This window comes from Trachypithecus francoisi, unplaced genomic scaffold (genome assembly GCF_009764315.1).
Source record: "Trachypithecus francoisi isolate TF-2019V2 unplaced genomic scaffold, Tfra_2.0 Lachesis_group3, whole genome shotgun sequence".
In the NCBI taxonomy this organism is placed as follows: domain Eukaryota; kingdom Metazoa; phylum Chordata; class Mammalia; order Primates; family Cercopithecidae; genus Trachypithecus; species Trachypithecus francoisi.
The window spans coordinates 11,361,807-11,388,316 of record NW_022681468.1 but is presented as its reverse complement, the minus strand read 5'-3'; the positions used below and the strand labels follow the sequence as shown (position 1 = coordinate 11,388,316).

At 51.3% G+C, this 26,510-nt stretch overlaps 1 protein-coding gene and 1 pseudogene across 7 annotated transcripts in view; both read right to left on the bottom strand.

Moving 5' to 3' along the window:
- SYNE3 (spectrin repeat containing nuclear envelope family member 3) overlaps positions 1-26,510 on the bottom strand; it is a 117,474-nt gene that overhangs the window by 56,150 nt on the left and 34,814 nt on the right. For 6 of the 7 annotated variants that reach the window (XR_004432310.1, XM_033191446.1, XM_033191441.1 and 3 more), the window contains 6 exons: positions 23,001-23,158; positions 15,505-15,677; positions 13,858-14,167; positions 4,852-5,013; positions 3,379-3,726; positions 262-398 (listed from right to left, as the gene is read on the bottom strand). Coding sequence is in view for 6 of the 7 variants with exons in the window: in XM_033191446.1 (XP_033047337.1) it covers positions 262-398; positions 3,379-3,726; positions 4,852-5,013; positions 13,858-14,167; positions 15,505-15,677; positions 23,001-23,144 (1,274 nt within the window). In the remaining variant the exon portion in view is untranslated. The remainder of the gene's footprint in view (positions 1-261; positions 399-3,378; positions 3,727-4,851; positions 5,014-13,857; positions 14,168-15,504; positions 15,678-23,000; positions 23,159-26,510) is intronic. The other variant, XM_033191444.1, reaches the window with a different exon arrangement.
- LOC117071460 lies at positions 8,339-13,851 on the bottom strand (annotated as a pseudogene).

The following is a 26,510-nucleotide window of genomic DNA, read 5'->3' as shown; positions in this document are numbered from 1 at the left end:
AGAGTCATGACAGGATGGGTGGCTCAGCCACTAGCCTGGATAAATGCAAAGTTCAGGCCTCTTTCTGGGAGCAAATGCAAAGCAGTCAAAGGGGACAGTGTCTGAGCCAAGAGAGAACCTGCAAAAGTCAGTCATTGAGAGGTGCAAAGAATGATTTAGAAGTTACTATGTTGCAGGAGAAAGCAAGCCTGCCTTCTGGAGATGGGGAAATGTGGGTTCCAGCACACCCTGAGTCCCACCACCCTCAGCCTTCCCAGATACCTCCGATACTCCTGGATGGCAGTGACGACACTGTCAGAGAGTGGCTTCAGGTCATGGGGGAAGATGATGAGCTCCTTCAGCTGGGCTTGCAGCCGGTCCACACGGGGCTCCTCTGAGGCCAGCGCCGCCCGTGTTGCCTGCAGCACATGACGATATCACAGCAGGAGGATGAGGCTCCTCAACAGGATAAGTGTGTGTGTGAAGGGGGGTGAGCGTGGCCAGTGGGGGTGGGCCAGGCTGGGCAGAAACTGTCACCGGGGGCAGGAACTTGGGTCCCACTCTTGAGCTCAGTCCCTGCCCTCCCATCTCCAGCTCCATGACCCGGAACTCAGCCTTTCCTGTCTGTTGCTGGGCTACAGTTCTGCTCTTTTTTATCCCCTACCTCCCAGCATTGCCATGGCAAACACTAGCACCTAATGGTACAAATAACTAATGCCAGGCTGAGCGCCCTGGGTGTCCCATTCGTTTAAGCCTCGCAACAGTCCTGAAAGGCTAGTCTCTGTGTCCCAATGTTATTAACAAGGAAACTTGGGCTAAGAGCTCTCTGATGGTTGCAGAGTCTGCAGATGGTGGACCCGACATCAGAGCAGGGCCTCTTCATGCCTCTAAAGGTGCTTGTGAACCCGGTTATTATTCTCGGCAGGCCTAGAAGATATTTGCATGGACTATTCCTAAGTTGCTTCACTTCAATGTGTGCAGACACTCCAGACACAGCCTTTCCCTGCTGTCCTGGGAAGTTCTGCGTTTGACCTTGATCTGCAGGACTCCCGGTCCCTTGCTTGGCCCTGCTCAGTAGGAGGCAAGGTGGGGTAGTGGAAAGTGCATGGGCTTTGCCACAACACAGAGCTGGCCTGGAGACCCACCTCTGTCTTTTCCTAGCTGTGCACTTTGGGCTATTTCCTCATCGATAAATGGGGTCACTTTCACCAACCACATGGGTCGGGTGATACTGACAAGGCACTTGGTACAGAGCAGGGGTACATTGGTCCCTCCCCATCCCCAGCTCCCTCAATCCCAGGAGGCAGCCTCGTGCTTCTGCCCTTCTTGACTATACCGACCTCTGCTCAATCCTTCATTCACGAGGAACCAGGGGCAGCTCCAATTAGGCTTAGCCTGGGGTGACCCACGGATGAACAGGGTTTAGAGGATTAAGCTCAAGGGAGAAAGCACAAATAGAGGGAAGGATTTTAGGCAGTGGCTGGGGCAATACGGGCATAGTGGCTGCCACTATGTAGGCAGAAGGACACAGAAGCTGACCAGCCAGCCCTGTTCATTCTCAAAAATATTCCTATCGCTATTCAATTAGTTAGCAAATGTCATGACGTCTATGAAAGTTTTCACAGACCAGACACAGTTGGTTTGTGGGAACTGGCAGGTTGAAAATCATTCATGAAGCAGCCCGGCATATCAGTGGTCAGGAAAGCTGGCTGGCCAGCAGGAATTCAGCCAAAGAAGGGCAAGGGTGCAGAGGGGCTGCCCCTGGAGAGAGGCCTGTCCAGGCCACTGGAAGGCCCATCATCAACTTGAGGCAGTACAGGAACACCCAGGACCCTCATTCCTGGGAAGGACGCTGCCCCATGGCTGGGTGGCCTGGCTAAGCATGACCTTTTTCTAGGCTCAGTTCGCTCCTTGTAAAAATAAGACTGCATCCCTTCCAGCTCTGACATGCCGTGCTGGGACCTATACTGTTATCAGGTTTAGTTTGCTGATTCCTTGGGAGGCTCAGGAGGGTGGACCCTGCCAGGTAGTTGCATTTCCTGACCTGACACTGGATAAGCCACAAATCCACCCTGACTTCAACGTTCGATGAAAACAGTCTTCCTGAAACAGACAAGGGTCCTGTTCTGGTCAGCAGAGGGATAACGCAAGTCATACCCAGCCCTCTGCTCTCTCGGGAGCATCCCAGGGTTGCAGTCCCGGAGGGGACAGATCCACTGATGTCTGGATTCCTGGTCTGTTCCTCTTGCTATGTTAATTTTCTAGAACTGGGAGCCTGAGCTGGCCCAGTGGTTGGAAGCATATGACCTTTAGTCAGATTACCTGGGTTCAAGTTAAAATCCCTATCTCCACCTATTGGATATATAACCACGGGCAAGTCTCCTAGCCTCTCAGTGCTTCATTTCACACATAACAGAAGTTAAAGTAATTTTCCCAAAGCCACTCAGTTAGCAAGGAGTGAAACTAGGACTTAAACCCAGTTAGTCTGGCCCCAAAGTCCCCATCCCTCACCACTGTGCCATACCACCTCCAATGAGCATTGAGGCACACAGTCCTAAAGAGGGGGGACAGTTCCCTTTGCAGGAAGGTGATCACTGCAGGGTAACCTGTTCTGTTACAAGATCGAACGAGAAGACAGTCCTGAAGAATACGTGCCCTTTGTTTCTCCCTACAAAAAATATTGTTGCGTATGGGCAGAGATTAGAAGGAAGAGGAGAAATATAACAAAGGTGGCAGAGTGCAGGTAAGACCTGGGATGACTTCCCTTGGAGATATCTCCTCTCATGGAGTCGTGATCCTGAGTTAACAATATATACAGACAGAGGTGGGGAGGACCGTTGCTTATTATTTTAAAACTCTCTTTATCCACAAGTCAAGCTTCGGCTCATATACCTGCGGGGAGGGGTGGGGAGCCTCTGATGGGATGTCGTGTCTGGTCTGGGAAGCACCCCCCCGGGCTGCTTGGCCTTCTAGAGGCCCATGTTTGTTCCCCATCATCTCCACACTAAGAGTTTCCCCTTCTGATCCAATATTCCCTGTTCCACGCAGAGGAAGCCCACATCTTATCCCACCACTGGGCAAGAGACTAGCTTTGAGGCCCAGCCCTGGCTGCCCAATCCACTTCTGCTGTTATTTCTTCACAGACCCACCATGTGACTCTAGGGATGCTGGGGGGAAAAAAAATCTCTGCAGGCCCCAGCTTTCTCCTCCAGAAAATGGGGATAAACATCCAACTTGTCTACTCCCCGCTCAGGGAGCTGAGATATCAAGAATCCTGGAGAAGCGGAGTGAGTGTGTTCAGGGCTCATCCCGATTCTCCATCACAGAGGAGGTCTGAGTGCCAGGACCCTGGGGCACAGACAGCAACCCGGGCTCCATGACTCGGCCAAACACACTTACCGAGTAGCGTCTCCAGTGGGCCACCAGCTCATCCTCGGTCCCCGCCTTCACCGCAGGCTGCAGGCCCTCCTGGGCCAGCCTCTGCAGGACCATCCTGAACTCGCTGAGCTCAGCCTCCAGCTGCTTAATCTGCTGCTCAAAGGCTCCCCTGGACTGGAGCAGGCCCCGCAGCCGCTCCTCCTCCTCCTCCCAGAGGGCGCGTAGCTTCTCCAGAACTTTCCTCATCTCTTCCAGTTCTCCGGTGATCTTCTCTGCACCCAAAGGAGAGGTGTTCCGAATGACGCCCACAGACTGCTCCTCCAGCCTCTCCAGAGACTGCTCGCCCCTGGGAAAATCTTTGGCAATGTCCTGAAGAGGGTAGAGGGAGTGAGGGAAAAACAGGCAGGGAAAAAGAAAACAGTTGGTGCATCTTCCAGAGCAGACCTAGGACTGCCCTGCAAAACACTGATTCCTGGAGTCCCATGTTAGAGCCAGAGGGGCCTTCCCAAGGGCTGGACTGTCTGCCTTAAGCAGCATGGACTCACCATCTGAGAACCTAATTCCTTCCCCATAAGTCTTTTTCAAGCCATTTGATTAAGTCAAGAAAAAAGTCTCTGTTGGGTGCTTCTGTCTTGAACACTTTCTGACATTCGTTTATCTTCCTTTCCACGCCTTCAGCTGGAAACAGTGTGGAGCCAAATAGAACCAAATGGCTCCGTTCGGTTTCATTGTATTTATTTGTGTGGTTATCTACCTATTTGGAATTGGCACCATCTTTTCCATTTATGACAGTGATATGTTTTCTTTCTAAATAAATAATCATCAGTTTAAAAAAAAAAGAGTCCATTTAAATACAAATATTAAAGAAATAGTTCAGGTACTGCACAGTTGTGGCAAAATTTATCAAGTGCTTCTTGAATTGTTAAAGACATTCTACCCACTGACTTTATGGAGGGAGTCAGGGGCTCACTGGAAGCCACACAGCAGGTGAAAAGTGGGGAGCCCACTTCTCCCAAAGGCAGACCTGGTGCCTGCACCACGGTTCTTCTCCCTTGGCACCATTGCCACGTGGGCTGATCGCTCTGTGCTGTGTGGGCTGTCCTGTGCACTGTACGGTGGTTTTGCAGCACCCCGGTCGCCACCTGGATGCAGCAGCAGCATCCACCCCCTCTGCTGTCTTAGGACATTGCCGAAGATTTTCCTCGGGACAAGGAGTCTCTAGATACTGCCAAATGCCCCCCATTTAAGACCACTGGCCTAGACCGTGCTTCTGTGGTCCTGGTTTTCCAAATGCTCTGCTGGCCAGGGATTTCCATAAAGCCTCTGAGGACCCAAGCGTTTAGACTAGATTCCATGCTTCTCTTCATGGGGGTCTGTAGGTACTTATGTGTTCTGTGGCACCGAGCACTGTCCTATTAAAGAAACTATGCCATAGAATCCGCCCTCTGTGAGTGTCCCTAGGGTCCCTCTGGTTGAGACACAGCTGGGGATTACCTGCAGTGTGGAGAGGCGCTGTGTGATGGGCAGCTTGCATTTCCGCCCGAGGCAGCCATTCACCTTCTCCACCACCGCCTTCAGCCACAGTTGGAACTCGTCCACGCCTGCCTGGTACTCCTCATGCTCCCGGGCCACCCGTTCCAGCAGATCTACCCGGTCCTGCGGGAGGAGGAGAATCACCAGCCATGAGGGTCCCCAGCCCAGATAGCCCAAAGGCCAGAAAACCCGTAGCCTGCCTGTGTGTGTGTGTGTGTGTGTGTGTGTGTGTGATTGTGTGTGTTAGCAGGAGGTGCAACCAACCCCCAGCCCTTTCTCTAGATACAAAGAGCTCTCAGATACTCTGTTCTGCCTTACAAGCAATATGCCAAGAGACTTGGCTTTGGAGACCAGAGCATGTTGACACTGGGCCCTGTCACTATGCAGCTGGCTTTCTTGTTTGCCACATCCTAGGAATGACATTCAAGACTGAGGTGCGGCAGCAGCAACATTAGCACTACTACTACTACATCACACTATCGTTCTGAGCACTCATCAAGGTGCTGGGCGTTGCTCTAAGAGCTTGACTACTACTACATCACACTATCGTTCTGAGCACTCATCAAGGTGCTGGGCGTTGCTCTAAGAGCTTGACTACTACTACATCACACGATCGTTCTGAGCACTCATCAAGGTGCTGGGCGTTGCTCTAAGAGCTTGACTACTACTACATCACACTATCGTTCTGAGCGCTCATCAAGGTGCTGGGCGTTGCTCTAAGAGCTTGACATACACGAGCTCAGTGAACTCTTCTGACCACTCCATAAGGTGGTACCATTACAATCCCAGTTTGACAGATGAGGATACCAAGATACAGAGAGAGAAAGCGATTTGCCCAAGGGCACCCAGCTAGGAAGCGCCAAGATTCAATCTGAGCTGGGTTGAATGCTAGAAACCAGTATTTCTAGCTCCATTACACAACAGTGTCCACAGGGTGTGCAAATCAATGGCAAGTTGCCCCACTTCCCCATGAATATGGCAATATGTGTTGCATGGGTTGGAGTCATCTCTATTTTCAGCCAGTCCCACCAAAGGTCTTAACAACACAGAGGCAAGATGATGTCCTGAGGGTGGCTGACATTTGGAAAAATGATGGTGTCCCTGCTATGAGCCAGACTGTACTCCTAGAGACTAAGTTTTTCAAAACACGCCCTGATCACAGTGCTGTCTCCCCATATTCCTTCATGGCTCCCCACTGGCCCCAGGCCCAAGTCCAATCCTGGTAGCCTATCATTTCAAGGACAGGTCCCCATGATGTAGCTCTGTGGTCCAGCAGTCAAGACCCTGGGGTTGGGATCCCACTGCCTATGGCTTGAACCTTGGCCCCCCTTAGGTACCTAATTAACCCTTCTGTGCCCAAGTCCCCTCATCCATATGGTATGGTTAATAACACCTGCCTCATTGGGAGAAAGTGAGATGAAATAGGCCAGAGCTCACACAGCCCCCAAAACAGAGACTGGCAACTGATAAGTGCTTAACAACCTCGAGGCATTGCTGATCGTCTCCTGCCTTCTCCAAGCTCTTCTGACACCCCCAGCGGGTGCCCACCTGCCATACTAACCCCAGGCTCCCTTCTCACTCTGAGGCTGTGCCCATTGCCCCAAGCTGAATTAATGGCCTTCCTTCTGCGTTCCCAAACCACTGGGATGCAACTCCAGCACAGCAGTTGTCCATGGCATCGTCACCCACTGGGGGATCCAGGGGGTCCCTAGAAAAAAGGCTACCCCTGTTATTTCATCTCCCAGGGTCTAGCTCAGGGCAGGCTCTGTGAACGCTTCCTGAATGGCAGGAAGCACAAATCTGGAGTGTTTGCCATCGGAGGGAAGTTTCCAAAGAGAGCCAAGAAAAGGGAAAAAGGAGACTCATTCAATAAGCACCTATGCTAGGTGTGCATGAAACTTCAAAGCATTATCTTATTTAATACTCAAACAATCGCAAAACCCTCCTAATCTGCAAATGTTCAGACTGGAGTTGGGATGTCACAGAACTCTCTTGGTCTTACAGAAAAGATTCCAACAGCAAGTGTCAGACTCCAAAATCATTGACTGTTTCTGTCAAGGGCCACCCAGGAAATGCTTTTAGCTTGACCTGCCATATGGAGCTCCTCCACCGCCGTCATGCAACTTTTGTTGTAGCACATGAGCAGCTGCAGATAACGTGAAAAGAATGGCCGCATTCCAATAAAACTTTAATTATGAACACTGAAATGTTTTTCATGTCATTTTCACACATCAAGAAATATTTGGCTTTTCATTTTTCCCAACCGTTTGAAAATATAAATGCCATTCTAGCTCATGCTTATAATCCCAGCATTTTGGGAGGTTGAGGCAGGAGGATTCCTTGAGCCCAGGAGTTCAAGACTAGCCTAGGCAACACAGTCAGACCTCATTTTTACAAAAAATAAATAAAAACATTAGTTGGGTGTGGTGGTGTGCACCTGTAGTCTCAGTTACTCGGGAGGCTGAGGCTGAAGCTAGGAATGGGTTGGATGTGGTGCATGAACCATAGCTGGCTGACCTCAGCTCTTCACCATGGAGCCAGGCCCTGTCCAGGAGGGTTCTGACCATCCACAAAGCTAAGTCAGACATTCTCAGCTGGGTAGAGTGAACCAGCAAATGCATCTGAAATGCACCCTTAGCTCTTTCAGATATGCCTTTCTCTTCTTTGGGAAGCTCCTCACCAAATCTAGAAATATGAATTCATATAAACCTTGCAACCACCACTGCAAGTAGGAGAAAATATCCCCATTTTAGAAACGGGAAGCCCAGGCTTAGGACCAAGCCCTTCAGTAGAGAGCTGAGAAGTTCTCTCAAGGCTGGGCATGGTGGTTCATGTCTGTAATCCCAGCACTTTGGGAGGTTGAGGCAGGAGGATCGCTTGAGCCCAGGAGTTCGAGACCAGCCTTGGAAACATAGTGATATGGCATCTCTACAAAAAATTTAAAGATTAGCTGGGTTTGTGAAGCACGCTTGTAGTCCCAGCTACTTGGGAGGTTGAGGCGGGAGGATCGCTTGAGCCCGGGAGGTAAGAGGCTGCAGTAAGCTGTGACTGCACCACTGCACTCCAGCCTATCTCACCTGACAGAACAAGATTCTGTCTCAAAAAATAACAACAACAACAACAAATGTTGAGCACTCCAACTGGGATTGTGAAAAACAGAAATAACATTGGAGGCACCATACATTCTTATTTAGAAAGCTATTTTTATTTCTTATTTTTTGAAACAGAGACTCGCTCTGTCCCCTAACCTGGAGTACAATGGCCTGGTCTTGGCTCACTGTAACCTCTGCCTCCTGGGTTAAAGCGATTCTCATGCCTCAGCCTCCCAAGTAGCTGGGATTACAGGGGTGCACCATGATGCCTAGCTTTTTTTCTCTTTTATTTCTTTTCTTTTCTTTCTTTCTTTTTTTCTTTTCTTTTCTTTTCTTTTTTTTTTTTTTTGTATTTTTAGAAGAGATGGGGTTTCACCATGTTGGCTAGGTTGGTCTCGAACTCCTGACCTCAAGTGATCCACCCGCCTCAGCCTCCCAAAGTGCTGGGATTACAGGCGTGAGCCACCTCGCCCAGTCAAAAGCCTATTTTAAAGTTACAGTAATTGAAATAGTTCACAATTTGAATAAAGAAAGACAAAATTCTTACAAAACATGGGCCCTGCTTGAATCTGAAAATGGAGCAAGTGCAGGGAGGATGGTGCCCTTCATGCTTTCCGCCTGCAGCCCTAAGGATGGCTCCAGGGCCTCGGCAAGCTCCCCTGCTGGCTTCCCCTTCCTGCAGGGTTATTTAAATCCGTCAAAACTCTCCTGGAGCCTCCTCCATCCACAGGAAAGGCTCATTCATGAAACAAAGTGGGTCAGGAGTAACAGGCAGAGGCTGAATGCTGGGCCCCTGGCCGCGCCGATGATGATAGATGCAGCTAGGAGTGAACTCTCCCATGGAAGTGCCGGCCGCAGCTCCCAGGGTGTGAAGGATGAGGTGCTGGCACCCAGAGAAGTCCAGGGTAAATAAAAGTCTGTGTGATGGGGAGCAGGTGCTCAGAGGGGACCTTGGCAGGAGGCGCAGGGATCCAGCTGAGACCTGCGCCAGGCATAACAGTAACAGGGCAGAATCCAGCCGTGCTGGAGAATGACAGGGTGACAAACGGGAAGGTGCTCAACCTTCTCATTAGACCCAGCAATTACACTATCTGCGGCGGGCAGAGCTGTCAGGAATGTCAAAACCCAACCAATTAACAAGGGTGGTGTGGATTTATGCCTCTGCAAAGGGCTGCACGAGCAGCTCTGATTCATCACAAGCAGCTCTGGTTCATGGCCAAGATGCCAGACAGACGCGCCTTCTGTGAGGGCCACCACGGGAAGCAGCGGGGGGTGAAGATGCTTCCATGTGCCTGCCTTTGGGAAAACTAAATCAGGATTAAAAACAAACAAGCAAGCCCCTCCCCGCAGCCAGCCTGCCCTGTCTACACTTCACTTGCAAACGCTGTGGGGTGACAATGTGCCATTGCTCCCCTCTGGGCTTAGCCTTGGCCCTAGTCAAGAATCTCCCTCCATCAGGTGGTCACAAAGGCTCCAGTTCAGGAAGGACCCCATGGTGCTTCTGTGGCTCTGTCCCCATCAACCCTAGAGGCTGTGCTACTTAACATGTTGGACGTCAAAAATGTGTTTTCCTTGTTGGAGCAGTGGCCTGTTCCTAGCACACCAAGCAGTGGCAATGGGCTCTCATAGGTAAAAGTAAGGGCACTAATCTGAACCTAGAGACCAATCCCACCCCGAAGCCAGGCCTGGATCCCTAGGAAGGCACCAGGACAGATTTGTTGCTGGAGTCAGCGGACTGCCCTGAGAGAGACCTTTTACCCAGGGGGGGTCTTCATCAACGTTCAGAGCAGGGACTGGGAGGCTGAGACCATCAAGGATCCCTGCGGGCTGCTGGGTATGTGGAGTCGCCACCCGCCTTGAGATAAGGCTAGAATCCTCCCCCTTTGTCTGGGGCTGGAGGGCTGGGGACACCCAGGAGGTCGACGCCTGGGACTGCATCCCACCTTGCTGATGAGGAGCTTAGGATTGGGTGGTTAAATCTCTGGCCAAGGTCAATGGAAAAGTTTGCCCCTCTCAGGAGCCTCTCAGGCTTAGGAAGAACATGGCACCCTCTGGATCCACAAAAGCTCCATCCATAGAATCTGGTGGATGTTATAGCTCCTCATACCTTATAAATGCATGCTCATACCTTCTGAATACAAGATCAAAGGGGCCATAGGGGTCTGCCTAGCCCCTCCCCACCTACCCCTCAGTCCTCCCCATGACCAGCTTATTTATAGAGGCAGGAATCCCCTCCAGGGTACACCACAGGTCTCCTGCCTAAGAGCTGACCAGGCTCCCTGTGAGTGAGAACAAAGTCCTCAAGCTTGCAGGAAGACTTAATCAGGAGCCACAGGCTTCAACCAACAGCTGAGAAAGCCAAAACTGAATTCACTTCTCCATGCAGGGTCCAGTCACCCCACAAACAACAGCACCCCATTTCCATATTGGCATCAGCATTGACCAGCCATCTGGCAACTCCAAGGGCTTCCACCACGGAGGAAGCCTCCCCCTCACTGCCCCCCAAATCTCCCCCATCACTGCTGTCTCCGCACATGACACAGGCTCCCATGCTCCTGCCCCAGGACACTGCCAGGTGGGCCTTCGCCTCTTGAGAGCCCTGGACGCAAGGGCTCCCTCTTCAGCAGCTCAAACCTGCCTTTCACTGTCCCAGCCTGACCACAGAAGCACCCGGGGCCCCAGCTCATCCTGATGGTCACAGGTGCAGACACTCACCCAGGACCTGAGGTGCCACTGCAGGGAGTACCACCTTAGGAGTCGCCAGCACCTCTGGCTTTTTCTACTGGGCCGCTGGTGTCTGACACATAGAATGTTTTTTAATCTAAAAAATGAGTCCAAAAGGTCGGGTTCAGTGGCTTACGTCTGTAATCCCAGGCCAAGGTGGATCACCTGAGGTCAGGAGTTCGAGACCAGCCTGACCAACATGGAGAGAACTTATCTCTACTAAAAAAATTAGCTAGGCATGGTGGCGCAAGCCTGTAATCCCAGTTACTTGGGAGGCTGAGGCAGGAGAACCACTTGAAACTGGGAGGAGGAGGTTGCGGTGAGCTGACATCGTGCCATTGTACTCCAGCCTGGGCAACAAGAGTGAAATTCAGTCTCAGATTAAAAAAAAAAAAAAAAGTTCAATAACAGCTTCTCTATCTACTTCATAGAAAGGTTGGGGGAGCAGATGAGGTCAGAGACAGGAAAAGGTTAGAAAAAACAGCTCTCACTGATAAGAGCTATGGTATCTATAGTGTTTTGGATCATGGGAGGGGAGAGCCTCCGGGAATGAAAATGAGGCTCTTGAAGGCAATCATTTCAGCATTTGGGCCAGAACTGATGCTCACTCAGCACCCCAGCATCCACCCGCACATACAAACATGCACACACCCCCACGCACAGACATGTAAACCTGCACACACACCAACAACTTTTGATCTCATCTCTACACCCTGCACCAGGCGCTGTCTGCTGATTGGCATGAGCACCTGTTTCCTGTAAAGTCACAGCAAAGAGGCTGTGGAGCCAGGCACCTGTCCCAGCTGGGCCAGAGGGGCAGACCTGGAGAACTTCCGTGAAGCCTGCCTGTGCCACACGGGACTTGGCAGGACCGGATGAGGGCCTGTTGGCTGCCTCTGCAAGAGCCAAGTCGAATCCCATCCATTTGGGACCTTGTGCAGCCTCCTGGAGCCTCCTACCACTTCTCTCTGGGGCCCTGGGTGTTGCTTGCCTTCAAACTGCAGGGGTGGAGTTCTCATTATTTCAACAGATAGTTCTGAGCACCTGCTGCATGGCAAAGAGCCACTGTTGTTACTATTTATTCTCACTGCTACTGAGAGTAGAAGTCATTCTTTATGTTAGCAAAATGTTTGCCAGTTTTCAAAGAGCTCACATGTAACCATACAGCCCCCACAACCTGGGTGCAGGTCAGGTGAGCTGCCCTGAGGCCACACAGCCGGAAAGCAGCAGTGCCTGGCCTGGAATCCAAGTCCCTTCCCAAGTGCCAGAGTCCTGTTCCTGGTGGATTCTCTAGCTCTGCTTATCATAGAGCTTACTTCCCTTAAACCGTCAGCATGAAGAACCCAGGAGACGTCCAGCTTCCTGCGCTACAGCCGACTAGAGAGCCAGAAATGCCAGATAAAATGTAACATAACAAACACTGTTTCAATGCAGACCCACGTCACACCGAGGGAAGAGACATTCCTGTGAGCTAGAAGTAAAGATGCCCAGGAAACCACTCTGTTAAGCTCACACAGGTGCCTGAAGTCTTGGTTACTAGAAACTTGGGTTTAATGCTCAGGCTAGAGTAAGAAGTGAGACTTTGGGCTCAGAGGCAACAGAGACCACTGCAAAAAGACAGAGCCTCAAGTGACTGCCCGCCCCCACTAGCCAAAGGGTGAAGTAGAAAAAAAATCGTTACAAACACAATTCAAGAAGGAAACTTGTGTGTTTTAGCCTCGGCCTAAAAACAAACAAACAAACAACAAAAATCCCAATCACCCTTCAGAATATGGAGTTGGGGCCTGTTGTGTGATTCTGGCTAGGGGTTCACGTTTAGAATATCCGCTTGATCTGGGAACCCCCAAGCCAATTCACTGACATAAAAATAGGAGTCATGAAGATAAACCTCCGGGGGAGCCCGGCTGAAGCCAACAGAAAGCCACTCTCAGGCGGTGTCCCAGCTGTGGGCTTCTGCAGACACAGCCCGCTCAGGCTGAGCTCAGAGCTCAAAAGGACGACACCCCCCAAGGAAACAAGCTACCATGTCAGGGGACACGTAGGTGCCTGATGTGGAACTTCAGCCTTAGACCCTGAACTTCAGCCACTAGAACAATCTGACGGAGACTGTAAAATACGTATGTTTAGAATGATTGCAAATATAAGCTATCTCTGAGAGGAATGCAAAATCTCAGGGGGAAAATGACAAAATGCGTTAAAAAGAACAGGGAGACATAACACAGAACCAAATAAAATTTCTAAAATATATAATTGAACTTGGTAACTCAATGGACTGTTTCCAAATTAAGGCAAGAATGAGTTGAGGAAATGCAGACAGGGGATGGACAGAGGGACTAGGGTAAGGGCAAGAGAGAGCAAGGAGGAAACACTGAAGGAGAAGGACTAAAGGGTAGAAGGAGAAAGGGAGGGGAGGAGGGAGAGAGGAAGAGAGAGAAAGGAGGAGAAGGGGGAAGCTGTTTGGATCAAAGTGAACATCACAGTCCATCAGTCAGTCGGTCAACACACCCATATGTATATTAAGCACTGCGCAACACTGGGTATCTGGATGGTAGATAATGGTGAATGAGTGAGGGGGTGGTGGAAGAGTAGGTAGGTGAGGATTGGGGGATGGGTAGCTAGGTGGGTGAATGGTGGGATAAACAAGTGGGTGATGGTCGATAGTGGGTAGGTAGGTGGTGAAGGGGTAGGCAGTGGAGAGATGGATGAGTGAATGGGTGAGTGAGGAAGAGGTGGCTGGGTTGATGGGTAGGTGAATGGATAGCTAGATGAATGGGTGGGCAATTAAGTGTTTGAAGAGATGAATAGGAGATTGGTTAGGCTGGCAGGGAAGTAGATGGATGAGTGAGTCAACAGATGGGTGGCAGGATACGTGAATGAACAAATGGTGGGGTAGATAAGTGAATGGGGTGGTGTGTGGGTGGACAGTGAAGGGGAGATTTGGTGATTTAGTGGGGAGGTAGATGGGTGAGTGGGTAGATGGATAGGAGGGTGGTTGGATAGGAAACAGGCGAGTAGATGGATTGATAGTAGGAAGATAGATTGACAGTAGGTAGACAGCTTGATAGTAGGCAAACAGTGGCTGGAATGGATAGACAAGGGTGGATACATGGATGGGTGGGTGAAGATGGAGCCCACTCAGCCTCACCCTCACCTGGGCCTTGGCCTTCACTGCATCATACTTGGCCTTCATTCTCTTCTGGGCATCTTCATCCACGCTGGGGTCCCCGATCCTGTTGAACAGGGAGGCTGCCTCCTCCAGCAGCCGGTCCAGGAGCACTGCCTGGTTGTCCACGTTGTGCAGCAGCACCTGGGCGTGGCTCAGCTGCCACTGCTTCTCCTTCAGGCCCAGCTGGAGCTCGATGTGGGGCTCCAGCGTGACCATCATCTTCTGGAACCAGCGGTAGAACTCATCTTGGGCCAGGAGGTACTCGCTCCAGTGCAGCCACACCCACTCGATGCGGCTGTGGGCACAGAGACCTCAAGGTTGGGAAGAACCCGTCACCTGCCTCCCAGGTCGGGGATCCGTGCTGCCATCCCCTCCCCAGTACTAGGGGGCTGTGGTCTGGGGACATGGTGATGCCCTTTCTGGCCCCTGAGTCACCTGGGCAGCTGGTTGACACTCCAGATTCTAGACCCTCCCTCAGTGCTACTGGATAAGACCCTCTGCCCAGTAAATAAGCTCCCTGTGTGAGGGTAGGAGCCGGGGGAGCTCAGACTCCAAACTTCCTCCCAGAACCACCAGTTTTGGGGACGCATCTTGGGGAGTCCTTTACCTCTAGCACCTTAAATCCTGGCCCTGAACTCCGACTATCAATGCACAGACACCCTCAATCATTTCTCTCTGGCACTGGGGCTCTGAACACAGTTTCTCCAGGCCCCTGGCACACGCACACCCACTAATATTAGGAGCAGACTGCGGTTGGGATGTGTCCAGGCAGCTGCAAAGCACCGCTGCATCTGTGGGCTTGTTGAACCCAATGGGGATGGAAGGCTGGGAGCCTGCGTGTGGGTTCCAGGGGTGCTGTGAACTCACTCTGCAACCCTGCCTCTTCGCTTGCCTTAGTTTCTCCATCTCTAACATGGAGGTGGCTCTATCTCCCCAGCGAACATCAAGCCACTTTGTTCGGAATTTCAAGCACAAGGATTTAGAAAGCAGAAAGCATTGGGCAGAGTCATTCCCATCTCCATGCACATCCTTGCTTTCTAAAAATGGAGATGATCCTGGCAGCTCTTGTTTACTGAGGGCCTACTTTGCGCCAAGCAGTGTCCCCTTCTAACTTCCTAACAACCTTCAAGGAGCACTTGATTATTCCCATTGTCCAGAGGAGGTGCTTGAGGTTCAGAGAGGTCAGGTAACTTTCCCAAAGCCACACAGGAAGTAACCAGCAGGACAATAGTCAATGCCAGGTCTGTCCGAGTGTCTGCTCCCCACCACCCCCTGTCCCCACTGACCACCACCCAGCTTCCTGGCACAGGCAGGGAGTCTGGCTACAGTGCTAGCAGGGCCCCAGGCCCTCTTTCTCCAGAGCCACTGTGCCATGCTCTGGAGGATGCACACACGGCGAGTCTCTTAGGAATTGTTGGCAAAACATGCTGGGTTCCCAGTGCCTGTTATCATTATTCAACCTGATTATATTTAGAAGGAGGCAGGCAGGGCTGGCCCTAATCCCAAGAGAATATCCTGTCCCCTGGAATCCCAGGACTAGAGAAATGTCTCTTGGGCAGAGGGCCCAAGCTAGTGTCGCAGTGGGCAAGGAGGGTCAATGGCAGCTGTGGACAAAGGCCCTGGATGCCCTACCTATGGCAGTGGGTCATGTAGGTGACCGTCTCCTCCCACTGGGCCTTAATGTCCTTCAGCTGGGCCAGGATCTCGGGCTTCTGGTCCCCAGGGCAGCATGCCAAGAGGGCTTCGGCCATCCGTAGCACCAGGTCCACCTTCACACGCCCCTCGGGCTCCAGTTGGCATATTTTCTGTTGTGGACACACAAGCCAGTTTCCAGGGTTGAGCAAAAGGCAGACAGGCACAGCCTTGAGAAGACAGCGGCATGGTGCAAAGAGCCAGGACTCGAAGGCCAGAGGATCCAGGATTCACATCACAGGCCCTGCACCCCTTCTTGTGGGGTCTTGGGCAACCTGCTAATAGCTCTGAGGGTAAGAGGTGGGAGCAAAGGCAATTAGCATGCTGGGTGCTGTCCGACGAATGGCTGCCTCCTTCCCCACTCGGCCCATTTCTAGAGTGTGAACTCAGACCAGTTTTGTTCTCTCCTTGGACTTGGTTTTCTCATTTGTAAAAAGCAAGTATTAATCACATCTATCTCTCAGATTTTTTCACGATTAAATGATGAGAAAATGCATGTGAGGTACATGTCTCAGTGTACAGCGTGAGGGTCTACCTCTCACGGGGACAGCAGGGAGCTGGCCCAAGCCGGGGCCCAGCTGAGCCTCCAGAATCATCTCTGTCTTTTGCAGTTTGCACCAGAGGCTTGCTCCTGAGGCTGCTCCCACCAGAGACCAAGAGCAGCCGGGACACTGAAGCAGCTCCATTCCTGGGAGATGCTGAGTGAGTGACTGTAACTCACAGACTGCCCATGTTCCTGCTAACTGCCTTAGAACCCACAGCAGTCTGAGATGGCCCCTCCTGACCCTGCTCCTTCCTCCCTGCTCTCCTGGCCTTGGGGTCACATCTGCATCCCTCTGACCAGCCTCTCCTGGTTCCCTTCCTCCCCATATTCTCCCAGGGGTGATCCCCATAATAAATGCCATGCACATTTTATCTCATCTTGCTGTCAGCTTCTTGGAGGACCAAGACCAACACATGATGTCCAGCAAATAGCAAGTCTCCAAGCAATGCTAGCTGTTGTCATTGCTGTTACTATTCCAGTTACTATTCCACTGTTACTATTCAGTGGCAGCCAAGGCTTGGTCTCTGCAGGCAAATATCACTGGATTCCAAACCCAGGGCCACTCCTTACTACTGATGTGATCTTTGTCACAGGAGTGACATTCTCTAGGCCTAAGAATGAGGGAAGATAAGCATTAGGTAATGTAGGGAGAGCCATGAGCACGCTGCCCAGTCCACACCGCATCCCAGTTACTACCTGCTCACTATTATTATTATTATCCTTATCTTTGGATCTGTCTTTACCAAGAGCAGGCATGGTCTAAAGCTCAAGCTCAGATCCCCAGCCTGTCTCCCCGGGGGCTGGCGGTCAGTGTCCTCACACTGGCTTCCCAGCAGCCTGCTTGTCTCTGACCCTTCCCCATGGCTGGGGTGAGGGAGGAGCTCCTGCCATGTGGAATGCGGCCCCACCGACAGCTGTGTGACCTCAGGCAGGTCACTAGACTACTCTGAGTCTCCTTTTTCATCCTGAGACAACGATAACAATCTCTGCTTGTCCACCTCCCAGGGTTATAATATTAACTTTAAAAACACTATTAGCCAGGTACAGTGCTACATGCCTGTAATCCTAGCACTTTGGGAGACTGAGGCGGGAGAATTGCTCGAGCTTAGGAGTTTGAGACCAGCCTGGACAACACAGTGAGACCACGTTTCTACAAAAAAAAAAAAAAAAAAAAAAATTAAAAGGTAGGCAGATGTAGTGGCACATGCCTGTAGTCCCAGCTACTTGGGAGGCTGATGTGGAGGGATCACTTGAGCTTGGGAGGTTGAGGCTGCAGTAAGCCGTGATCAAGCCACTACACTCCAGCCTGGGTGCCAGAGTGAGACCCTGCCTCAAAAAATAAGATTAAAAATAATAAAAATAAAATAAAAACACTGTGAATTAAACATGGGTATAAGTTAGAGTACTTTGTAAACTGTTGAATAGTTATGTAGACTCTTCCCCAATGTGTGCAAATGGGCAACGGTCTCCATCCTTTTTGTTACTCCATACAATAATCGTTGATGACGACGATGATGATGATGACGATGATAACAGTATAGAGGGACTTCCCCTCCTACGTGCATTACCAAACAGTGAGGCAAACAAGCTCCTTCCAAAGGCTGTCTCTGTGTGCATGTGCGTGGGGGCTGCTCAGGGGGAGTGAAGAATGGGGAGATGCCCCAAGAGAGGAAACAGGGTTTGTTTGGCCAAGTAGCAGGATGTGGCAGGAGCCCAAGGAGTGATGGCCACAGGAAGTACCCAGACAGGGACCCTGAGTCCCTCTCAGCAGCAAGCAATGATGGGGCAAACAAAAGTACCATAGTGGCCAGTGTGGCCCGAAGACCCAAGGGTCAGTGCGGAATGTTCTAGACCGAATATGATTATCCACCCAGGACGTTTCACACCACCAAGGAGCAGGGTTCCACAGCATGGCTGAGGATGAATTTGTTGTCATTCAGAGAGAGATTTAATTTGATTAAAAATAATAGTAGGCCGGGCATGGTGACTCAGGCCTGTAATCCCAGCACTTTGGGAGACCAAGGCCAGGAGTTTGCAACCACCCTGGGCAAGATAGTAAGACCCCATCTCTCCAAAAGCATTTTTTTAATTAAAACAAAGCAAAACAAAACAAAACTAGCCAGGCCTAGTGCATATGCCTGTAGTCCTTGTTACTCAACAGGCTGAGTCAGGAAGATTGCTTGAGCCCAGGAGGTTGAAGCTGCAGTGAGCCATGATCACACCACTGCACTCCAGCCTGGGTAGCAGAGCAAGACCCTGTCACTAAAAAAATAAAAATAAGATAAAAAGGGCCAGGCATGGTGGCTCACACCTGTAATCCCAACACTTTGGGAGGCTGAGGCGGGTAGATCACGAGGTCAGGAGTTTGAGACCATCCTGGCCAACATGGTGAAACCCATCTCTACTAAAAATACAAAAATTAGCCTGGGCATGGCAGCATGTGCCTGTAATCCCAGCTACTCAGGAGGCTGAGGCAGGGGAATTGCTTGAACCCGGGAAGTGGAGGTTGCAGTGAGCCGAGATCGCACCACTTTACTCCAGCCATCACACCACTGCACTCCAGCCTGGGTGACAGAGCAACATGCCATCTCAGGAAAAAAAAAAAAAAAAGTAAGATGATATTTCTGATTCCCAGAAATGTGAAAGGAGACTTCATATTCCCCAAGCTAGCAAGACAGGCATCACAATAAGTCCGATTTTACAAACAGGGGAGCTGGGGACCCACGGAAACCACAGGAATGATTCTCTGTAGCTGCCAGAGAAGCCTCCTCCACACCTGCTCCCGGTTTCAGCTCAGATGGAGTCCAGCTCTGAAAATCATAGGAGCCAACAACTCTGGGGAAGAAGTGAAATTCCATCTCCCCTGGCCACATCTAGAAGGAGCAGCCAGGTCTGGAATGTCCCGTGTGGACAATGGCCCCTTCTCCAAAGCCTGGTGTCCTGACTGTGTGGTCCCCCCAGGCCCCTGGACCTTTGTCCTTCTTATCCTCATGAAAGAGGCACAGGCTGGACAGAGGGGGACACAAAGACCTGAGACCCACTGCCTTTTCAAGGGAGTGAGTCTGATGCTTCTTTACCAAAGCAGAGGAGCTGGCTGGTCCAAAGGCAGGCCAGACACCAAGCCCCCTTCCCCGACCTGGAGAAGAAACGTCTGCCCTGAAAGATCAACCTGTAGGGTGTTTATTGGAGGCCTGAAGCCAGGGGAGGCCAGAGGCTGTGGCTGGGCTGGAAAAGCCAAATTTTGAGAAGTAGATTCCACTCTCTTTGACTGTCCTGATGATTACACTCTTTGGCTGGTGCGAGGTTCTTTTATAGCCCATCACCAGCAAGGACACAGTCCAGGAGTGCTTGGCAAGGGCTGCGAGGCCAAGTGGGAGAAAGTACTTGAACTGCAGCCACAAAATTATTCCAATTTGAAGCAGCCAATGAGGTCAAGGGGAAGGTGGCGAGTGGATGTAAGGAAACACCTTGGAGAGAAGAATCAGGAGACCAGGAAAGTGGAGGAATGGGGTTAATCAGGGTTTCCCCTCAACCCAGCCAAGACCAGGTGACCCCCAGCTGAGCATTACGCTGGGTGCTAGGGTCCTGGATGAACAAGCTGGCAGGAAAGAGGGCTGCAGATAAGAGCGTAGATGACTGCAAAAAGGGTCAGAAGAGACCGCAAAGTTTGTATGAGAGCTCAAGGAGGGATGGGAGAAATCCAGGAAGGCTTTGTGGAGAAGGTGGCATTGGCATCAAGCCTGCAGGTCTCTAATTAAAGACAATTGGAGAAGGATATTTGAGCAAAGGTAGGGAAGTAAGATATATTGAAGGTTGAGTGCACTGGGAAGCCAAGCTTTGGGAAACACCAGGATGCTCCTGACCAAGAGGGTGGCCCAGAAGCTGGTGAGGAAGCTGCCTGGCTCAGGCCAGGACCCAGACACAGGACAAGGGAGCCTGAGATCGTGCCACTGCACTCCAGCCTGGGCAATAGAGCGAGACTCCATCTCAATAAACAAATAAATAACTACCTATGCTGGACCTGGGAGTGTGGCTGGAAGCTCCTAAGACCCACTCCTGGAGGCTCTGGGGATGGTCAGGGACAGTTGGTACACTGTGTATCCCAGCTTCTAAAACCACAAGAAACAATCGTCTCCATTTAGCCAGCTCTGCCAGCATACCCTGCACTGTGTATACAAGCATGTTTATAAGTGATTCTCCTTAATCCTCCCTCCTTCCTGCAAGGCAGCAGTTATCACTCTCCCTGGAAGCAAGCTGAAGCTCAGAGAGCTCTGGGAAACCCTCCTGAGGTGTCACAGCCATGGCAGATTTTGGAGCCCAGGCCTGCAGGCCCAGTAGCCAAGCTCTCAATCCAGGAGTGATGGGTTCTCCAATCACACCTTACAGAAAGCTCCCATCCCATGAGGATTCTGGAGTCTCCCTTAACCCCCTGGGAACACGAGGGCTGAGGGGGTTCGTTCCTGCTCTACAGATGGGAACATGAGGTCCCGGGAAGGCATGGGACATCCTCCCAGCTGCAGGCTATTAAGGGTCAGAACTGGATCAGAGTCCATGTCCTCGTCCATGCAGCAAACAGGCACTGGAGACAAGCCTAACAGTTGGTGGAGGAAGCACAAGGGAGATCCCAGAACCTGGGGGCAGGTCCCATGGGTAGGTCGAGAGGCACTAGCTGCCCCCTCTTACCAGCTGGCAATAGGAAAATGTTTTCTTTCTTATTGTGAAATTGGTTTTGAAAATGGCAAAACACACAATAAATGAAGCATGCTGGAGCCCTGTGGGAGGAGACAGTGGCAGAAGGCTCAGGCCATGACTCCTCTCTGCCTGGACTCCCGCACCCTCGGGGCCCACAGAAGTGCTGCCGCTGGCTTCCAGGGCCCGTCCACCCTGCCTGCCAATGTGTCTTCATAAGGACCACCCTTGACTTTGCTTAAACCAGAACCACCACCTGCGGGGAAAGACCTGCCAGCAAAGGGCAGAAAGTTTGAAATGCTAAGCACCCTAACACAGTGGCTGTGATGCTCATAGACAGGGAAGGTCAGGAGCTGGGGCTGAGAAAGGGGGAAACTGGTCAGGAAAGATGCATGGACAGGAGGGTTTCATTTCTTGTGCACACGCAGACCCAAACAAAAGAGCATTCCTAACAGAGGCAACACGTGAACAAAGGCTTGGTGATGGGAAGTCTAGGAGGTCTTCAGCCAATCAAAGGAGGGCGTGAGCTTGTGAGGTGTCACAGTGGCTGGAGCTCAGGCCGGTGTGAGCTTGGGAGGGGTGACAGTGGCTGGAGCTCAGGCCGGTGTGAGCTTGGGAGGGGTGACAGTGGCTGGAGCTCAGGCCGGTGTGAGCTTGGGAGGGGTGACAGTGGCTGGAGCTAAGACCGGTGTGAGCTTGGGAGGGGTGACAGTGGCTGGAGCTAACAGAGCAGTGCAGATAGTGGGGGACTTTTGATGCCAGGTGACGTTTGTTTTTTCTTTGGTGGACAGTGAGAGCCATGGAAGGTTTTAGAGGAAGAACATAACATCATGGGACCCACGTTAGGGGTGTGCCTTATACATGCTTGTGCAGTCGCCCTGGTTGTTTGCATATGTGTCTCCATTGGGCTGGGAACCCTCCAGAGCAGGGTGGGCCTCACCCACCTGCACAGCCCCAGCCCCGGCACAGGGATGGCGGAAAGCAGGAGGTATTCCACTCTTGGGTGATCTGTGAGGGAGCTTCCCAAAACAGAAGGTGAAGGGAGCACAGCAGAGAGCTTGAACATGAGTGACAGGGCTCTCCGGGCACAGGAAACGGTGTGAGGAGACTCCATTTCCCTAGTTGCAAAAGGCAGACAATGGCCCCTGCGTCTGGATGTGGTGGTGACACTGAAATCAAACATTGACTCAGAAAGGTGATGAGGATTCTTAATTCCCACTGTCCACTTCCAGCAAGGGCATGAGATATATGCAATACGACGCGCAGTATGCAGAATCGAGAAGACAACACACACAAAGGAAACACACAAGGAACCAGCTGTGGGGTCACCACTGCTTCCAGCCTGGCTGGGTGACTGGTTTGCTGTAGGAGAAGGCAGCATCCCCCAACTACAAGCAACCATTGTTGGGTGATAAATTAGAATTATGGAATATCTAAATGGATGTGACCCCAGAGGTGTGTAAGTCAACTGCTCCATTTACAGATGGGAAAACTGAAGCCCAGAGTGGGACAGAGACTTGACCAAGGTCACACAGCAGTCTAGCATCAGCAAGGAGATTATAACCCCAGCTGCTAACTCTTAGCTCAGTATTCTTCCCTCTTGTCCCCAGGCTGTCGGCAACCCACCCTCAGAGAGGGGCACCACTATGCCAGGCCAGGCACTGGGCACCAGCACTTAGTGCTACATGGACTTGTGCCAGGTGGGGTGGGTAAAGCCAGACTCCGGTTCTGGAGAAGCTCAGGAAGTCACTTCTAGCTGGGCAGAGCCCCTTCCCCGCTCCTCTGGGGGAAGACCTTGGCCAACCCAGATCTGGCAGGGACCCCAACCAGGCAGAAGCAGAGAAGGGGTGGGAAGCCCCCCACCAAGGGCTGGGGGACCCACCTGGCTGCACAGGTTCCCCTTGCAGGGACAGCAGGGTGAGAGGACAGGCTCTAGTTCCTTATCATCAGATAAGGTTCCAAGGACCAGCAATAATGGTATCACCTGGAACTTGCCCAAAGCAAAGTCTTGGGCTTCACTTCTACAGACCGGATCAGAGTCTGCACTTAAACAAAATCTCCAGGAGATCTGTGTGCACATCAGAGTTTGAGAAACACTGGTCTAGTCCACCCTTGCCTTTAACAGATAGGAAACTTGAGGTCTGAGGGCGGGACAGGACGGGGCCAAGACCACAGGGCCATCTGAGGTCACGCCTCTGCATACCTCTGTCTCCCACAGCCTGGCCTCCAGGGCCGCGCGGGGTCCCTGCGTGTTGTCATTGACCTGCAGCTGATCCTGCACAGCCTTCATCCACGCCTGGGCATCCTCCACGCTCCTGTCAAAGTCCTCCTGGGGCTGCTGAGTCATGGCACCTGCAGGGGCTTAAGAAAGGGCCACAGATCAGGTCAACAGGCAGGAATGTAGGGGGCTGTGGAGAGGACTCCGGCAGGACACCTGGGACAGGTCCACTCCCACCACCAACCCTCCCCTGGTGCTCCCAGTTGGGCAATACGGCCAGAGGTGGGAGCGTTTGTCAGGACTGGAATTAGGCAGGGAAGGAAAACAGGTCTGGCCTCTGGGAGAAGCAGTCCAGGGCTCTGGCCTGGCAAAACTGCTTTGTCTTCGGCCTCCCAGGTTCCCTGCTTCCTGTTCTCCCAGCTTGGGGCCCAGAGGCAATTCTCGTCTGTCTATTCAGACTGCACGCTCTCCAAAAGAGGACCTCAAAACCTGCAGTCCGAAATGTCTGGACCCATAATGGTCCTGATTTGAATAGCTCAAAGAGGCCTCAACCTAAGGAACACAGTTCTGGGCATGGGCCAAGCCGACACCAGCCCCGAGCTCTCCCTGAGATGAACCTCTCAGGCTGGGGATGGCCATGTTAGGTGTATGCCGTCCCCACCGCTCCACCAACCTGGGTCCATGGGCAGGTGCTGCTAAAGTTACCCACTGAGCCGCTCCCCTCTGATGTCCGCACAGTACTCCTCGCAACCACTGAAAACGAACTTAACGCTTGAGGTGCAACCTGCTTGCTACGCTGGCCCAGGTAACACCTGCTGCTGGCATAGGTCACCCACCAGAGACCACTTTTGCTGGAATGTCCATTTGACTTCCCCTGGGCTATGGCTGCAAAGTCTCAGATTTTCTCCTGTGACTTTCTTGAAATCCCAGTAAGTCCAGGCAAAACTCTTCCGTATTCCAGTTCTAGTCTGAGTATAGCAACCATGTAACTGCTTTGAACTAAAGTTATTTGTATCTGCATTTTATTTAAAGGGACTTTATCTCATTTATCCTCCAATCTCCCACAATACCTTATAGAGAGTAAGGCCGATGCTGTTAAATGAGCCCAGAATGGGTATAAAGTTTAACACATCAAAAAACTCAACACGGCATTATTTAAAATGGCAAAATAAAACCAGAAACAACTCACATGCCCAATTATAGGGGATTGCTTAAGTAAGTTATGGTATACTGGCACTTTAGAATATTATGCAACCAGCAAAAAGGAGGCTTAAAATGAATTCGTGAATGGGAATTTGTAGGATATAATGGCAATACCAAAAAAGAGACAAAATTTTATATTAGCTCAACAACTAGTAAAAGAAAACAAAACATTAACAAAAATTACACTCATAGAAAAAGGCCGGGACTGGGCATGGTGGCTCATGCCTATAATTCTAGAACTTTGGGAGGCTTAGGCAGGAGGATCGCTTGAGCTCAGGAGTTCAAGAAAAAGGCTGAGACGTCTTGCCATTAAACGGTCTATGTGATCAAGCTGGGGCTGTGTGCAGTGGCCTTAGCCCCTTCCAGGCCTGGCTTTTAAGCACATCCCATGGGACCCTCAGGCCTCTTTCTCCCTGGCACAGTGACCTTGACGGCCACTTGGTTGAGATGGGTAGGACCACTGTTGAAAGTTTTTTTTTTTCCTTATTTTTTTCTATTAAGCACTTAGAATTTACATTACAATTTTTATTACATTGCAGTAAAAACCATCACGATTAAAAATAAAAATTGTCTTCACTCATCCGTTAGTACGTATCTACTGGGAAGTTGGGCACCTTCCCCAGGCCCTGCACGGGGCCAGAGGAAGCTTCAGGAGAGAATCCACGAGAGAGAAGGAGAAAATGGAAGAGGCCATCAGACGCGTGCTGGGCCAAAGGATGCGGGCTGGCCAGGGGAGGCAGGCGACGTAGCGGGCTGTGCTCTGGAAACCTGTCCTGTGATTCTCCCAACGAGTTGTTTTCCCTTCAGGCCTGTTTTGATTTTTTTGTAACAACTGAATATGTTCCCTGTAGCCACTCCCTGCCTTTGAATGCTTTACTTGAAAAGCACATTGGATGTGCAAGCATTTAAATGTATTTGTTTTGGCTCTCATTTCTCGGCTAGTGTGTGACTTGACTGGCTTCCAAAAACTCAGCTTTTATTTTTATTAAGCAAAGAATGGGAGGGACAGAGAAGAGTCCCGCTGAGTCTCAGATGATGGGACAGTGGGGAAGCGTGGCTCTAATCATCAATGGGCAGCGAGGCTTTAGAGCATCCCTTCTTGTTGGCAACGCCCGTGGCCTCTGAGGCTCAGTGGTTGGTGTCCGGAGGGTATGGAAGATGAAAACCCAGGGACCCAGTGGGGTTGAGCAGGCGGGGCTGCCTCAAACCAACCAAACTGTGGGCTGGGCGAGGCTGCAGGCAGAGTTCAGGAGACCTGAGCCTCCTCTTGGCCAATTCTGCCTATTTTGCTTCAGTTCAATGAAACATAGGACTTAAGCACATGCTAAGAGCCAGACTTGATGCTACGACCATAGCATCAAATAAGCAGACAGCAGACACTATACTACTCTGAAGAAGCTCTCAGAGGAGCTTCTTTACCACCTCATGTGGTATTAGGGACAGTTGAACAGAGAGTCTCCGAGGGACCTCTGAGGTTGTAGGTTGAGAGGGTCGATGTTACTGTGACCTCTGCACGCCAAGTTCTGGGGACTAGCTTCTGCCCTGGGACTATCAGACTGCTCTTGGTCCTCCCTTTCTCTGCCGGTCAGACCGCTCCTCAGCCAGCCTAGAGCACTGCTGCCTGTGTCACCACTCCCTCTAAGGCAGGCTGAGGTAAGCCAGCCTCCCACAACCATTGCACAGCTGCTGGTCACCCCCTGAACCCCTTGCAAGGAAGAATGGTCTAGGGGACACTGTCTATTGGCAGAGGTATACTCTTCCTGTAAAGGGTCAGGTAGAAAACATTTTTAGCTGTCTCGGGCCACATACAGTCTTTGTTGCATCGTCTTCTTTGTTTTTACAACCCTTTGAAAATGTCAGACCCTTTCTTAGCTCACTGGCTAGACAAAAACACACCACAAGGGCACTTGGCCTATAGGCTGTTGTGAGCCAGCCCCTCCCTCATTGGTCCAAGGCTACAACCAGAAACTGAGGAAAGCCCAGCAGGCAGCAAAGCTCGCTGGCTAAGTGACCCCACAGGCACGTGTCTGGGAAAGAGCCAGCCATGAGGCCAGAAGGATCTAGAATTGGTCCCAGTGGTCAAGACCCCATGACTCACTAGCTGTGTGGCATCTGGCTGGTCATTTAACCTCTCTGGATGTCCATATTCTCATCTGGAAAATGGGGATAACACCTAGATTTAATTAATTTAAAAACCCATCCAGGTACAGTGGCTCACGCCTATAATCCCAGCACTTTGGGAGGCTGATATGGGAGGATCACTTGAGCCCAGGACCAGCCCAAGCAGCATAG